This window comes from Danio rerio, chromosome 7 (genome assembly GCF_052040795.2).
Source record: "Danio rerio strain M-AB ecotype USA chromosome 7, GRCz13ab, whole genome shotgun sequence".
Taxonomy (NCBI): Eukaryota; Metazoa; Chordata; class Actinopteri; order Cypriniformes; family Danionidae; genus Danio; species Danio rerio.
The window spans coordinates 71,498,743-71,515,849 of NC_141027.1; the positions used below are offsets into that span (position 1 = coordinate 71,498,743).

The 17,107-nt window shown below is 38.0% G+C and overlaps 2 protein-coding genes across 3 annotated transcripts in view; one reads left to right on the forward strand and one right to left on the reverse strand.

Annotated features, from left to right (window-relative positions):
* pkd1l2a (polycystic kidney disease 1 like 2a) overlaps nt 1-17,107 on the reverse strand; it is a 372,606-nt gene that overhangs the window by 71,150 nt on the left and 284,349 nt on the right. The gene's annotated exons all lie outside the window — the stretch shown is intronic.
* On the forward strand, nt 1,880-14,565 carry bco1l (beta-carotene oxygenase 1, like). 2 transcript variants are annotated; one of them, XR_015494630.2, is made up of 11 exons: nt 1,880-2,113; nt 5,414-5,542; nt 5,625-5,754; nt 5,849-5,996; nt 6,083-6,230; nt 8,574-8,794; nt 8,890-11,003; nt 11,078-12,722; nt 12,803-12,897; nt 13,258-13,369; nt 13,995-14,565. XR_015494630.2 is itself a non-coding variant. In NM_200608.2 (11 exon segments), coding segments are annotated over 11 exon segments (1,578 nt in total). In that variant the 5' UTR covers nt 1,953-2,049; the 3' UTR covers nt 14,153-14,565.

The following is a 17,107-nucleotide window of genomic DNA, read 5'->3' on the forward strand; positions in this document are numbered from 1 at the left end:
GGCCATTGAACACAAAACATCCACCCTGATAACAGTATTTATGTTGGCACTATATGTTGCCAAAAGCTGACAGCCATATATTGTGGGCCAAGTACATCAGATGCAAAGTAGGCTAAGCTGTGTCTCAGAAGAGTAAATGCTTTTCCTTCAGCTTTCTCTCTTATTTATCAGGGATCGCCACCGTGGAATGAACCACCAGTTATTCCAGCTTATGTTTTATGCATCGGATGCCCTTTCAGCCGCGAAGCAGTACTGGGTTTTATTCACACACACATACATAGACTACAGCAGAGGTTCCTAAACTTTTCAGCAGGCAACCCCAAAAATAACAATGCCAGTGACTCGCGACAGCCATCCTCTGAGGTGATTATAAATACAGAAACCTTGCATGCAATGGCGCACACACACCAATAGACACAAGTCTATTTATGGCTTATTATTATTTTTTATGTATGTCAGTGCTGTAAATGTGCCCGAAAGTTTAACCTGGTGTTATAAAATCAATCTGCAGCATCTGACGCTATTGCTGCGTATAATGTAATTACCCAAGGGGACACAATCCAAGCTACTGTAGTAACTATATAGTATATGGTAACTATGAACAACTATTTTTTTTTCTTTTCAGTAGGTTATGGATAAAATATGGTAATTCTTATGGTTTAATAAAAATTAATAGATTTTTGTAAATCACCAGGCGACCACCCTTCATTGAACTGCCACCCCTCGGGGGTCCCGTCCCCCACTTGGAGAACCACTGCACTATGGGCAATTTTAGTTTATTCAGTTCAAGTGTACCACATGTCTTTGGACTGTGGGGGAAACCAGAACACCCGAAGGAAACCCACGCAACCATGGGGAGAACTCCACACATAAATGCCAACTGGTCCAGCCGGGACCTGAACCAGCAACCTTAGCTTTGACGTGACTATATATCATGTACAAAATGTATAAGTATATATTAATAACTTGTAATTATAAAAAAAAAATATTAAACAAAAAAATATGTAATTCTGATAGTGGCGAGGTACAAATAGCCTAATTAAAATAACATCAGGCTATCAGGCTACATTGTAATCCACCATAACTTGAGCCGTTTAACATGCCATCAAATGATTTTTGTATTAAATAAGCCTTTTCTGTATACTTTACACTGAATTACATTTTACTGTGTGTCTTCTGTAATTCATGGTCAAAGCTCGTCGTTATTAAAGTTATTTATGCAGCCTTTTTAATCTTTTAGCTAACAAAAACATACACTCAAAAAAATACACTTGTTTTGGTTAAACTACTAATTTAAAATGAGCTGAAACAACACAATTCTTGATATTTGTTTGGACAACTTAATTGTTTTATGTTCAATCCACTTAAATTAGTAAAAAGGAATAAGTTAACTCATGTTATGCCAACACAAATCCATTGTGTGGAACCCAGCATTTTTTACAGTGTAATCATAATTACATGCCAATTTCAAATAACATTACTGCCTCACAAACTTAATCAAAACTTTTTTTTTCCCCTTTTGACCGAGGTAAAAGTAGGCTACATAAATATTTGCTGTACAAGTTGTATTTATTTATTCGTCAGGTTGATTATGCAATTAACCTTCATGCATGACCCATTTGCTGATTATAGTTCTTTAATAGCAATAGTTATGCAACAATCAAAGCCATTTAAAGACACAGAGAAGAAGTCCTTCTTAAATTATCGTTGTTTTGTTATCGTAGATGATCTCTGCATTTCTTTTAATATTTGAAACAGAAAAAGCGAAAATAGTGTGTAAAAGTCGTGCAAAATAGCCTGCATGCAGTCCAATTTAGTACAACGGCTATCTGAAGCATAAAAGCGGTGATTTCAGCAGAATTATCAAATGTTGTGCAGATCACGAACTTCCTTGAACTTGACCTAATTTTCCCTTGCGTGTGCGAGGAGCTCTGCAGTTATATAATGATTCAAACGCGACCACGTTCACAGATAGTCAAGTGTATATTGCGTGTTTTATAGCCGTGTTTCAGTACAGTTATGTCATTGAGAACTCAGCTTCAGCTCAGCATGTTGTCTTTTTTCTGGAGAAACGGAATAGAGACACCAGAGCCCCTAAAGGCGGACGTGTCAGGTAAAGTTTCTGCGGTTCATATTTTCATATAACGTTAACGTTGCTGTAGGAATTGCCGCGAACTAGCCTATAGCTAACTATAAGGTTACTCGTGTTTAAGTTTAGTGTGCGTTTAGGGATTCAAAGGTGTGAAAGAACTTTTACGACGGCTTTTAACAGAGCAGTCAAGCATGTTTGTCTGAATCCTGAAAGAGTCGTTGTTTCAGGAGTCGGATCTTTTTAGTGATTTGGTTGAATCGGTTCTCGAGTCATCTCACTGTCCAAAATAAAAGCCAAGACTGGAGAAATATGTTTTTATAAGAAATGTTTGCAATCTTTGTTTAAGAAGCAGCATTTAAAAACGTTTTTACTGTTTTAATATTGTAGTCATTAGTTCATAGCAGCAGTTGTTATTGATGTTTTATTGGTATTCGTTGTAGAAAAAGCTAGCCTAAGTAAGTTTACTAATTTTTTTTTATAAGTCGATGTATGGTTGTGTGTCTACTTCAGTTCAGAATATAATATTTATCACATTTCTACCACATCTTCCAGAAGTAAAATTGTCATTCCCACACCAACTATTCTGATAACTATGATAAAAATTAAATGAGACACTTGGTAACAAACAAACAAACAAACAAACAAACAAACAAACAAACAAACAAACAAACAAACAACCCTCCTGAATTTATAAGCTGGTTGGCTGGTTTTAGCTGGTCTTAGAGGGGTTTTGGGCCATTTCCAGGCTGGTTTCCAGCCATTTCCAGCCTAGGTCTTAGATAGTCAGGCTTGAAAGTGACCTGCTAGAACCATCTAAACCCAGCTTGACCAGCCTGGTGTAAGCTGGACATAGCTGGTTTTGGCTGAGCTCTCTGCCTGGCTAGGCCGGTCATGCTGGATTTAACTTGTCATTTCTCAACCTGACCAGCTAAGACCAGGCTGGAAATGGCCAAAACACCTCTAAAACCAGGCTGGTTAACCAGCTAAAACCAGCCAACTAACCTCTGCTGGTTAAAGCAGTTTTTTTCAGCAGGGAAATTTATTTACTGTATGAAAATGTCCATTTTACAAGGATTTTTTTTGTCAATTATAGTTATCATAATTAATTATATTGAATAAGCAAAGGCTGCTTTAAAAAGTGTTGGAAACTGATTTGACATTTGAATTTGGATCAGAGGCTATTGGGTAAAATGTACATGCAAAATTAGTCTCTGAGGGTTTCAGAGACTTACATATAACTGGCACCATACCAAGACCCACAATTTCTCAACATGGACAAACAACAAAAAGTCATGAACTGATCAGGGCTGAAAAATATCACTGGTCTTATTGTTAGTTTGTTACGGTCTGTTTCTCAAAAGCATTATAAGTTAAAGGGGATGGTTCAAATGAAAATTCTGTCATCGTTTCAACAATGTCCTCTTGTCACAAACATTTTGAGTTTCTTTTCAAGGATAACATGCTGAAGAGTTCCCATAGTATTTTATGTTCCTATTGATGTCAGTGGCTGCAATGTTTAACATTCTTCAGAATATCTTGTTTTGTGTTTAACAGAAGAAAGAAATTCATAAAGTTTAGAACTGCTTGAGGGTGCATGGCAGGACAGAGTTATGAGGACATCTGCAGGACTATCAGCACATTGCACTTTTAACTTTATTCTAGTGCTGCCTAATTATTTTATAATATTAATTACAGCTTTTGTTTTGTCTGTACTTTATAGTACACTTTTTAATTGTTGTTTAAATAAAGTTAAACATTATTAATTTAAAATGAGAAGAAAACAAACACAACAAGATCCACAATTTAAACGACTTAATTCAAAAATGAAGAAAAGATGTTTGGAAATGTAGGAAAAATGTAGAAAATATGCTTAAAAGACTGTCAAATGTTTTACTTGAATTTTATTATCTGGGCTCTGGGAAGAAATTCATATTTGACACTACCTACAACAGACACACGTCCCAGTCCATATGGAGTGCCCACCACTCCTCCATAAGGTTATATTTCTGCATTTTGCATATGGACAGTGACTCTGTAGAAGGTAGAACACATTCTCACATTCATGTCATGTGCATTTTGGAGTAGCCTACACCTGAGGGTGCTGTTAGTTAGTTAGTTAAATAGATACTTTATTGATCTCAAAGGAAATTCAGTCATCTAATAGCATCTTATACATAAAATACGTAAAACACACACACAAAAATAGGGGAATTACCAGCCTATGTCACACGGGTTCAACCGTGCATACCGGTTGCAAAATATGAACGGTTGCAATAGCAAACATGCCAAGTTGTGCAGTAGGATGCCAAATTTGAAAATAGAAAACTGACATTTTCCCATACACCACACTGCTTTTAATGCCAACTGCAGACATCTTTTGGCCAGTATCCAGTATCCATCGGGAAGGTGCTATCCCAAATGGACCTATCAAGCGAACGCCGCTAATTTTAACGTTAATTTTGCAGAATAACTGTTTATCACTGGGTGACAAGCTGTTATAATGCTCTGAAAGCATCATGTAAATAATATATATAATATGTAATCAATATAACTTATCTCTAAATCAACAACAAACTCTGTTCCGCATCAGATGTCATTCCCTCACTGTAAATGCTAGCGTTGCCGTTTTTTCTGCAACCTTGCTGCGCGCGCATCCTGAATGTTTTCAAACCGGTAATTCATCTATAGGCACATAAACACACACGCTTCAAATAGGAAGAACAAAACAAAGCAAAAACGTTTTCTTTAAATATTAATACTTCATAAATCAAGCCATGAAATAAGTAATATACCTAAAAACACAGTCCAAGCTATTGATCACCATATATACAATACATATATAATACGATATAAGAATGCGTGTGTACTGTATGTGTGTGTTTGTGTGTAAACATTTGCTAACCCTCAAGTGATTTAATTTCTTTTTTTATTTTTGAACCAAAAAGAAGATTTATTTCAGACTGCTGGTAAGCACCATTGACTTTCAAAAAACGTTATGGAAGTCGATGGCCTCCCATATCCTACATTTTCCGAAATACCTTATTCAGTGTTCAGTAGAAGAATGAAACAGGTTTTAAACAAGTACAAGATAAGTAAAAGATTATTTTTGAATAAATTCTCTCTCCAAGAGCTACATTGTTATGGGGAAACTCAATAACTCCAAAAGACCATTATTACATCATCCTCTCAAATGTTGTCATTTAGCATCTACAGTACTTGCCTCCCAGAATTGACATTCATCTCACAGATACATTGAAACATGTGATATGTGATAAATGCAAGGGCCTAATTAGAGTTCACACACTGAATGTTTTGTTTTAGGCTCTATCCCACCATGGCTTCAGGGGACACTTCTGCGCAATGGTCCTGGTCTGTTCTCAGTTGGCAACACTTCATACAAGCACTGGTTTGATGGAATGGCGCTCATTCACAGCTTCACATTTAAAGATGGTTAGTCCTTTAAACAAATGTATTAAAAGTATGCTGAACACGCAAGTGGATGCATCATAATCAATAAACTAATCTTATTCAGGGGAAGTTTTTTATCGAAGTAAATACTTGAAGAGTGAAACATACAAAAAGAACATCGCTGCCGACAGGATCGTTGTGTCTGAGTTTGGAACAATGGTGTACCCTGATCCCTGCAAGAATATATTCTCCAGGTAAATAAAAAATTGTTCTTTCCATCCCTTTTTACGTGCTTTTTAAGAATCAAATCTAAATTTCCTGGTTAATTTTTTTTGTATTGCTTTGCAGAGCCTTCAGTTACATGATGAACGCCATTCCAGATTTTACAGACAACAATCTAATTAACATCATAAAGTACGGTGAAGATTATTATGCATCATCGGAGGTCAACTACATCAACCAAATTGACCCACTGACACTTGAAACGCTAGGACGAGTGAGTCAAGATCTGTTCATTCATTCATTCATTCATTCAGTCATTAATTTATTTTAAAACTCAGCTGTCATTTATCATCATTTCAGACTAACTACAGAAACCACATTGCCATCAACTTGGCAACCGCTCACCCTCACTATGACGAGGAAGGGAACACATACAACATGGGCACAGCGATCATGAACCTCGGCAGACCCAAATATGTGATTTTCAAGGTGCCTGCCAATACCTCAGGTAACAAAGACAAGTATTTAATTCTGTAGCATGTTCAGCTAATTTTGTAATAGCAATATATAGGCACAAATGTCTTTTACAAAGCTAAGTGCAAGTGTCTTCCTTCCTAACATTCCCACTGGTGTGCAAAATTTTAATGTCATGCTATTTTTGTAATACTTTAGTTTTGGTACCAAGTCTTAACCTGCCTATTATTAAGATATCGGCTGTTTTTTAAGTCATATGAAGTACATATTCTGCATGATCTATATCTCTAATCCCTAAGCCCAAGATATATTCTATATTTGTAATCCCTAAGCCCAAGTGCTACCTTAATAACTATTTAAAAGTAACAAATTAGGAGTTTATTGTGCTAAAAGTCATACAACCCCTTATCCGAAAAAGTTGGGACAGTATGGGAAACGCTTATAAAAAAGAAAGTAGGGTTTTCTTAATTCACTTTGACTTGTATTTCATTGCAGACAGTACAACAAACATTATGTAATGTGTTCCTCGTGATTTTTATTTATTTATTTATTTATTTATTTTTCAAAATAAGCATGTATTCCAATTTTGGTTCTTGCAACACATTTCAAAAAAGTTGGAACAGTAAAGCATTTACCACTTTGTGATGTTGCCATTGCTTTTCACAAGACTTAAAAGACCTTTAGGGACTGAAGACACCAAGTAATGAAGTGTTTCAGGGGTAGTTTTGTCCCATTTTTCTGCAAACATGCCTTAAGGTGGGCAACATGTGGTTTTGCTTAGTCTTGTTGAAAAATGCCTCACCGTCCCTAGAAAATAAGACTGAATATTGTGCTCCAAAATCTTCACTTTTCAGCAATAATGTAATACCATCACAGAAGTGCAAGTTACTTTCGTACTAACTACGACATACTATGACATACCTTGGCTTTTGGAATTGTTGCTGGTAGCAGTCTGGATGATCTTTTTTCTTTTTTTGGTTCGAAGCACTTTGCATCCATTTTCTTCCAAAAATACATGAAATACTGATTCATCTGACCACAATACATGTTTCTGGACACTGTTAACATAGGGCTTCCTTTGGCACAGTACAGTTTTAACCGGCTACGTATTGTGGTACTTGACAAAGGTTTGCCAAAGTAGTCCTGAGTCCATGTGGTGATATTGCTTATACTGTAGATCAATGATGATTCTTGATGCAGTGCCACCTAAGGGATCTGAGATCTTGGTAGATCATCTTAGGCTTGCACTTTCGTCCTTTACGCACTGAAATTCCTCCAGATTCGTTAAATCGTTTAATGATGTTATGCGCCGTTGAAGGTGAAATATCCAAAGGTCTTTCATTCTTTCTTTGAAGAACATTGTTTTTAAACATTTCAATAATTTTCTCATGGATTTATTGGCAAACTGACAATCCTCTGCCCATATTTGCTCCTAAAAGACTAGACCTTTCTTGGATGCTGCTTTTGTACAAAATCTTAATTACAATGACCTGTTGACATCACCTGTTTCAAATCATATAGCATTATATATAATATAATAATAATTATAATATATTATAATATATATATATAAATATATTATAATTATTATATTATATATCATATATCATTTAACCGATTTACCTGATTACTAGCCCTAAATTGCTCCCGTCCCAAAATTTTTTTCAAATGTGTTCAAGAACCAAAATTGGAATACGTGAAGTTTATTCATAAACTAATTTCGAGAGGATGACGTGCTTATGATTTATCACGGCCGGTCCGGTATTTGCTAATCACTATCTTCCAATCATATGAGCCCTAAGCTACTATAAATAACCACAGTTTTCAGCTCATTTTATCTTTGTTTGGAAGAAACCCCCCTCCTCCCCTATTCTCCTCCTTTACCTCTGATTGGGCAGCACGGCAGCCCAGTGGTTAGCACTGTAAGCCCCACAGCAAGAACACTGCCAGCCCTGGTCCATTAGGGCCGGTGGGTGTTTCTGTGAGGAGTTTGTATGTTCTCCCCGTGTCCGCGTGGGTTTTCCCCGGGTTCTCCGGTTTCCGCCCACCATCCAAAGACAGTCAACACGTATAACAATCAAGCATTTGTCTAACCCCTCTGTTCCCTTAGCTACCGCGGTCGGGGAGTTCTGAGATCCACCGAGCTCAGGCTCCCCTCTCGCTCTGCCAACGGGAGGAAGCTCCGGGCTCGAGGATCCCTTGAGCTCGGGGCTCTCTTCCGGGACAGCATGCCAAACAAGCTTTTATAAATCATCAGCTAAGTGTGAACTCTTGAAATCTTTATTAAAAACTAAATCAATCAGTCAGTCAGTCAGTCCGTCCGTCCATATTTATAAAAATATGTTATTGACCAAGTATGACCACTAATGTATTGTAGATAAGGAAAATAAGAAGCCAGCCCTCAGCGAGGTGGAACAAGTTTGCTCCATTCCCATCCGCTCCTCCTTGTATCCGAGCTACTTCCACAGCTTTGGCATGACGGAGAACTACATCATCTTCGTAGAGCAGGCCTTCAAACTAGACATCGTCAAACTGGCTACAGCTTACTTCAGAGATATCAACTGGGGAAGCTGCCTTAAATTCGACCAAGATGACATTGTAAGCAAAACTTGGTCTTGTGGTTTCTAATATAGTACTTCATCTAAATGCCATCCAAACTATTATAACAAATGTTCTTTTTGATCACCATATAGAATGTGTTCCATCTGGTCAATAAGAAGACTGGGAAGGCAGTGAGCGTGAAGTACTACACGGACCCGTTTGTGACCTTCCACCACATCAATGCTTATGAGGACGATGGCCACGTCGTCTTTGATCTGATTACATACAAGGACAGTAAGCTGTATGATATGTTCTACATACAAAACATGAAGCAAGACGTCAAAAGGTTTATAGAGACCAACAAGGACTTCGCTCAACCAGTGTGCCAGCGGTTTGTCCTTCCCGTCAACGTAGATAAGGTAAAAACATATACAAATAAATACATGAAGAACGAATTGCATAAGGAGGCGTACAAAACAATGAAGCAATTATGGACTTAAACATTTAAGATTGCACAATATCTTGTTTATTCAGGTCTTGCCTAAAATATAAGTTTTAAATATTTAGAGCAGGGGTGAGCCAGTTTCTGTGCTCAACAATCAGGTTGTCTTGGTCCTAACCTTCAACCATCACCTGTTCCACAATGCACTCCCTCATGCTGAGCCTGGCCGGGTTTCATGGGATAAAACCCATCCACCAGGTGCTTGCATACAAGCCCCAATGCCAGGCCTGGCTCTAGGGTGGGGCCCCAGCTGCTCCATACTGTGCGATGTCACGGTCCTCACTGTTATTGCGCTCATAAGAAGTTTTTAAATGCACTTATGGCCCGTTTTCACTGAGTGGTACGGTACGGTTCGGTTTGGTACGCTTTTATGGCCGTTTCCACTGTCAAAAGGCGTGCCGAACCAAATCGTAACGTACCACTTTTTCGGGACCCTTTCGAAAGGGTCCCAAGCTGCAGAAAGTGTCCCAAAAAGTGGAGCTACACGCGCAGCTGAACGCTATTGGTTTACAGAGATACGTCATTAGACGCAACAAGCCAGAATGTAAACAAAGGACCCGCCATGTTTGAAATACACAGCGAGAGATTACAGCGGAATTATATATACATATGCAGCCATGGTCGATCCTGCAAACAAACCCTGTCGTCGTCATGATAAACAGCCACAAAGCCATGGAGAAGAGCGGATTTACCCTGTGCCGCGTAGTTTTTTACGAGCCAGTCTGAAGCCCGAGTGGTATCGCTTTCTTCCTTGCTTTCGCCGCGCGTCTCTATCTTAAATAAGAAACTTCTTGAGCTGATGATAATAACATGCACTTGATTATTGACAAACTTTTGTAAACCCGATCCTGTGAGAAACTGACAAACAAGAGTGACACATTCAGAAAGAAAAGGACAAACATGAGAGTGGGGTGTGGAAAAAAAGGCGAAGCCAAGGAGCACGTTATTTCTTCAGCAAATGTGAACAAACTGCCTTGTTTTATTTTAATCTTTATTATCACCTTTTGGACTAATATGAACTGGGAATGGTGGAATGACTCTCTAACAGAGGCTTCATGTGCTGCTGAAGATTACAGACACAGATGAGAGGTTTACTCTGACTGTAGGCTATACTTTGTGTTGTTTTGAACCTAATTAATGACGAAATGTCTGCTTTGTGTAGTTCTTCTGTAGTTGGTAACATATCGGAGACTGTAAGGGTCTGTATGTGTTCATATATGTTCATTTATTTATTTATTTAATATAATTAAGACGTTACAGTAGGCTATTTTGCACCGTCATTGATCTGCAGTTATAAACAACTCCTGTTTATAGAAAAGTTTGTAATAAACATTTATACACAAGTATTTATGTGTGTAAAGCATCTGTTTTGTGAGAAGTGCTTTTCATATGATATGTGAACGACCTGTGCAGCTTTATTGTAGACATTTTCTCGAGCGAAAATGACGTCGACTGAAACTTTGTCATACACCACGCCCACCAAAAGGGTACCCTTGGGAGTGGAAACACAAGCCTGATAAAGGTGACCCGTACCGACCCGAACCGTACCGTACTGTACCAGTCAGTGGAAACGAGCCATTAGACTGACCTGTCCCCTAAAACCCTTTTGCCTTGGGAGACCCTACCAGGGGCATTAACCCTCGACTACATAGCTCTTAGGATCACTCAGGCACTTAAACCACTCCACCGCGATAAGGTGAAGGTTCATTGAGGAGTTCGGATGCAAGGGACGAAGGTTCGAATTCAAGCAACTGAAATGAGTTTGCTTTGCAGGGTGGCTGGGCGCACCCTTATAGAAAGGATGAGGAGCTCTGTCAGCTGGGAGTAGCTCGAAGTAGAGCCACTGCTCCTCCACATCGAGAGAAGTAAGCTGAGGTGGCTTGGGCATCTATTTCAGATGCCTCCTGGACGCCTACCTAGGGAAGTGTTCCAGGCTTGTCTCACCAGGAGGCGGACTCGGGGAAGGTCCCTCCAGGACACTCTGGAGGGACTATGTCTTTGGGCTGGCCTGGGAACGCCTATGAGGAAAGGGAAGTCTGGGGTTCTGTCTTAAGACAGCTTAAACCATGATCCAGCCCCGGAAAAGCAGATGAAATGACCAGGGGTGTCAAACTCAGTTCCTAGAGGGAAAGCAGAAAGAGGGGCAGCTCTGCACAGTTTAAGTCCAACTGTAATTAAACACACTCAATCTTACTAATTGAGTCCTTCAAGCTTGTTTGGAACATGCAGGCAAGTGTGTTGAAGAAGGCTTGTAACTAAACTGTGTAGGGCTGCGGCTCTTCAGCAACTGAGTTTGACAACCCTGGTTTAGACCATCATGGACCGTAGTGTTTAGTAAAATTAAAGTATATGGACAAATTCTCAATTTTAGCTAGTCGATCACTTTTAGCTAGGATATTAGCTATTTATTAGTACTTCTAGAGCCGTCTAGCATCATAGGTGTATATGAAACCATTCAGAGTGTAATAATAAATGATCTTTTATCCTCCAAACTTTAGAATGACAGACAGCAGGTCTTCAAGTTCTTAATTCCAAAAGAAGGTCAATAGAGCCTCACACAGTTCGAACAAAGGCCTTCTGTTGCAAATCGATGCAGTTTTTGCAAAAAAAAAAAAATCATATTTAAAAACTGATAAAAGCATTTCTTTCACTTCCGCTGTCATATTTGTTTTCATGATAGAGCTGAGCGATTACTCCAACAAGGTTGATCATACCTTTGGCTGTCATGCACATTTAGTCAGGGAAGCATAGTGTTGTGTTCAATAGTAAATCTCCTCTGAAGGCCAGATGGCGCTCTAATGCAAAAACTTCAAACATGAAGAAACCCAGGAAATGGACATAGCATTGCATTATAAACAGAAGTTTTAACAGCTTTCACTGATTCAACATAACTAGTAACTGACTACAGAATCATTTCACTTCTTTTGAACACTCGACTGAAGTTATGAAGTGAATTGGGAGTAAAAGCATGTAATTTAATGTGCTTTTTTCCCACATGTAGCATGATAAAGCACATCGTCCAGTTGTATTTAAAAAATAATTATTACTGCCATATCCATAAACACCCAAATGTATTTTACATATCTGAAATGGTATGTTTTGCTAGTAATTGTGTGTTTTTGAATGGATGAAACCTAAAATAACGAAAAATGAAACCTCTTTCTGTGCCTCAGCATGAGTCGTCAGATTTAAATTTAAACAGTTGATGACTTGCGCTCTGAATGTTCTAATCACACCAGTGTGATTGTACACATGAAAGGGTTAAATCAACCCTTTAACATCAAATGTGTTTTCCATACTAAATTGTTATTGAAATATCATATTACATATACATTTACTTTTGATTAATCTTAGAATAACAACTCTTTCTTAATCAGGAAACACTACAAGACATCAACCTAGTCAAGTTGCAGGACACAACAGCCACAGCGGTCCTGAAAGAGGACGGCTCGGTCTACTGCACCCCTGACATCATTTTTAAGGGTGATTCCTCTATTCTGAACCTAATTGTTCTTCAATATAGTTTCCCCTCTATTTGACATTTGTTGCTTGCATGTTTACAGGTTTAGAGTTGCCAGCTATCAACTACAAATATAACAGTAAGAAGAACAGGTACTTCTATGGCACCAGGGTGGAGTGGTCACCATATCCAAACAAGGTGAACATCTCTAGATTTCTGGGCATTTACCTTTATTATAACATTGTTTTGGGTGCATGTTCTCCCCATGTTCTCCAGGTGCTCTGGTTTCCCCCACAGTTCACAGACATGCAGCATAGGTAAATTGGATTGACTAAATTGACCACAGTGCATGAGTGTGTGTGTGTTGCGGCTGGAAGGGCATCCGTTGTGTAAAACATATGCTAAATAAGTTGGCGGTTCATTCCACTGTGGCGACCCCTGATTAATAAGGGACTAAGCGGAAGGAAAATGAATAAATAACACTGTTTTGATGCCATTTGAGCTACAAGAGCATGTTGACTTTTGAAATCTATTTAGCAATATTATCTTGTTGTACAGGTCGCAAAAGTGGATGTAGTTACCAGGACACATAAGATTTGGACAGAGGAGGAATGTTACCCATCTGAGCCAGTGTTTATAGCCTCCCCAGACGCCGTTGATGAAGATGACGGTACGTATTTTATCGAACTATTGTGCATCTGTATAAAATATTGCGTAATATGTATTTGCAAACGTAAAATTCTGTAGTGCATTAAAGGGGACCTATTGTGCCGATTTTTACAAGATGTAAAATAAGTCTCTGATGTCCCTATAGTGTTTACGTAAAGGTTCAGCTCAAAATACCTCACAAAAATGTTTAATAACTCTTTGCAACTGCCCCTTTTTAGGTTTTGATCCTAATTGTGCCACTACAGATACATATGAGTCAGTATAGTGGCAGATTCAAAAACAAGACAAAACTCCTATGGTAATGAGAGAGAGAGATTGCTACTAATGGGCGGGGCTTTCCCCCTCTGATGACACGTACAAAGGGGGAATGTACAAGTGTGATTATAAAAATAAAATTAATACATTTTTACCATTAGAAGCTGGTTATATTCAGACTGTTGCCACACAACTGTGTTTAAACCTCTCATAAATGTGATTTTTGCATAATAGGTGTCTTTTAAGTTAAGAAAATGTAAAACTTAAGACTCAAAATCACCGCAGCATGGATGAAAACATCCCCAACAGTACATAAGAGTTAGCAAACTCTTGTAATTAAGCTGTCTTGAGTGATTTGTCTCCATTTTCAGGTGTGATTCTTTCTTCTGTGGTTTCATTCAATCCCCAAAGGCCACCTTTCCTGGTGGTCCTGGATGCTAAGTCCTTCAAAGAGATTGCTCGCGCTACCATCGATGCCAGTATTCATATGGACTTGCATGGCCTTTTCATCCATGACAAATCTACCTAAAAAGGACACGCACTTTATAATGATCTGACAACCCATTCTGAGTGGGATTAATTTATTTTTGTAAAGATATGTACAAGATATAAACAAAGGGAAATTTTCAGAATCGTATTTATTTCATGATTGTGATTTGTATTATAGATATTCTGTAAAACAGGGTTTTGTTACAATTGAGTGGATTTTAAGTGATTGTATAAACAAAAACTTGCAAATTTATGTTTTTTTCTTGTAAATTAATATGGACAGAACTTTCTGCTGAATGAATTGTTGTAATTATAATAATTGTACAGACAACCTGTAAAACAGGCTATTGCATACAATGTAAATGACTTCTACTCATTGAATTTAAAACTGTGAATCATTATGTTACTGTAATTCATGTGTGTGTGCCATTAAATGGAACGATTTCTTTAGTACCATTGTGGTTCGTTGCATCATTTGTTACTGTTTCTCGTGAGGTATTTTTACTTTATTTTCACTTTATTAGGTACACAACTTACTATTACCAGGTTGGACCTCCTTTTGTCTTCAGAATTGCTTAAATCCTACTTGGCATAGATTCTACAAGGTACTGGAAATATTCCTTAGAGATTTGGTGGCAGGCCTGGATTGGCTAATCGGGTGGACCGAGAGAATTCCCGGTGGGCCGGTCTGTTTTTTGGCCGCGAGGGCCGGTGTCCCTAGCTCCAGAATCTGTTGCTCTCTGCAGTCACACTGTTTAAATTTACTTATTTACTTGACCACAGCCTTTTTATTCATTACTTCACCGCAACTCTTCTCTTTTTATCTATTTTCTCGCAACCTAAGATGATAAAACTTCGTCACCGTTCTGATCACAGCTGTTGTGGTCCAGCGGTTAGCATGTTAAGTTAAGACACCGCGGACCTGGGTTTGAATCTCGGCACGGTGTTTTATTGTTTTCATTTTTATTGTTAAGACATATAATACTGTTAGGGTTGTTGAACATTTGAAGTTCTAAAGCAGCTGCTTTCTCAAAAAAAAAAACACGTCATAGTGTCATTAGAAACTGATTTGGAAATGACCTTATTTTAATATAGTCAGTCATGAACTGAGGTGGGCCAATCTGAGGCTTAAAACTCCAGGGCTGAAAAGGTGTCCCCACCCTGTTTGGTGGTCATAAGAGATAGGCATGGTCAGCAAAAATACGCTGTGGCATTGACACGATGCTCAATTGCTACTAATGGGCCCAAAGTGTGCCAAGAAAATATCCCCCACATTGATACAAGGCAGGATGGAGTCATGTTTTCAAGTTGTTGACGCAAAATTCTGACCCTACTGTACTATCTGAATGTTGCAGCAGAAATTGAGAATACTTTTTTTTTTTTTTATAGGCAACGTTTTTCCAATCTTCATTTGTCAAATTTTGGTGAGCCTGTGCGAACTGTAGCCTCAGTTTTCTGTCCCTAGTTGACAGGAGTGGCCCCCGGTGTCAGTTTCCTGCTGCTGTAGCCCATCTGTCTCAAGGTTGGACGTGTTGTGCGTTCAGAGATGCTCTTCTGCATACCTCAATTGTAGCGAGTGGTTATTTGAGTTACTGTTGCCTTTCTATCAGCCGAACCAGTCTGGCCATTCTCCTCTGACCTCTGGCATCAACAAGGCATTTGCGCCTCACTGGATATTTCCTCTTTTTCGGACCATTCTCTGTAAAGCCTATAGATGGTTGTGGGTGTAAATCCCAGTAGATCAGCAGTTTCTGAAATACTCAGACCGGCCCGTCTGGCACCAACAGCCATGCCACATTCAAAGTCATTTAAATCACCTTTCTTCCCCATTCTGATGATCGGTTTGAACTGCAGCAGATCGTCTTGACCATGTCTACATGCCTAAATGTATTGAGTTGCTGCCTTGTAATTGACTGATTAGAAATTTGTGTTAACGAGCAGCTAAATGCCATATCTTGTAAAATAACTAGTAAAATATTATGGCAAAGGCAACAAATTATCTCTGTTGAACACAAAAAAGCTGGAAACACTTCTGTCGTACAGTATTTCTATATTTCTTATAAAATATGGATGTCCATGGCATTCAGCTTCTTCTTGTTCTTCTTTTAATGTATTCATTTAGGATCAACAACAACAAAAAAAGAAACCTATAACAGCTTTGAACTACTTGAGATGGAGAAAATAGTGAAGTATAAATAACTATTTTTTTTTAACCACAACCTCAGTAGATTGATGCGTTTTGCAATAAACCGAAACATGTTCAATACATCATAGCAAACAATTTGAATGTGCGTGTGTATGTATATATATATATATATATATATATATATATATATATATATATATATATATATATATATATATATATATATATATATATATATATATATATATATATATATATATGTAAATAAATATATATTTGTAAATAAACATTAAGCAAGCCTATTTTTTTAAGGAAAACACTGACACCAAGTGTCCAAACTTGTAAACTGACTGACTTTTATGAGTCAAGCCTCAGTTTAATGTTTAATTCAGCTGATTTGCTTTGATCCTTCTTCCATTTATGCTCACGTTAATGTACGTTATATCACCATAACTTTACAGCATGTCGTGACATCTCAAACAGCCGTCAATTTCTTCAGATGCTGATAAACAGCGACTTTGAACTAATGCAGTGAGTAAAGTGCAGAAAGAGCAAGGTGCAGTTTTCATAACTATAATTAAATTAGTTGACTTCTTATCTCACATACGATAAGACTAAGCCACCGCAGTAAATAAGTAAGCATAAGAGACGTAATAGACGTAGATATAAGCGGTTTACTGTTAGTTACATATAGCTTAGGTTCATCCTTGAATGGGAATCTTTTTTTTACGGATATAAGATATAAGAGCCAAAATTAGGTAAAAGTGGTAGGCAAGTGTTTCTTTAGTAAGCCACATCTAATTTCAGTTTTCAAACATTAACACAAATGGTTTACTCAAATACTTGCAT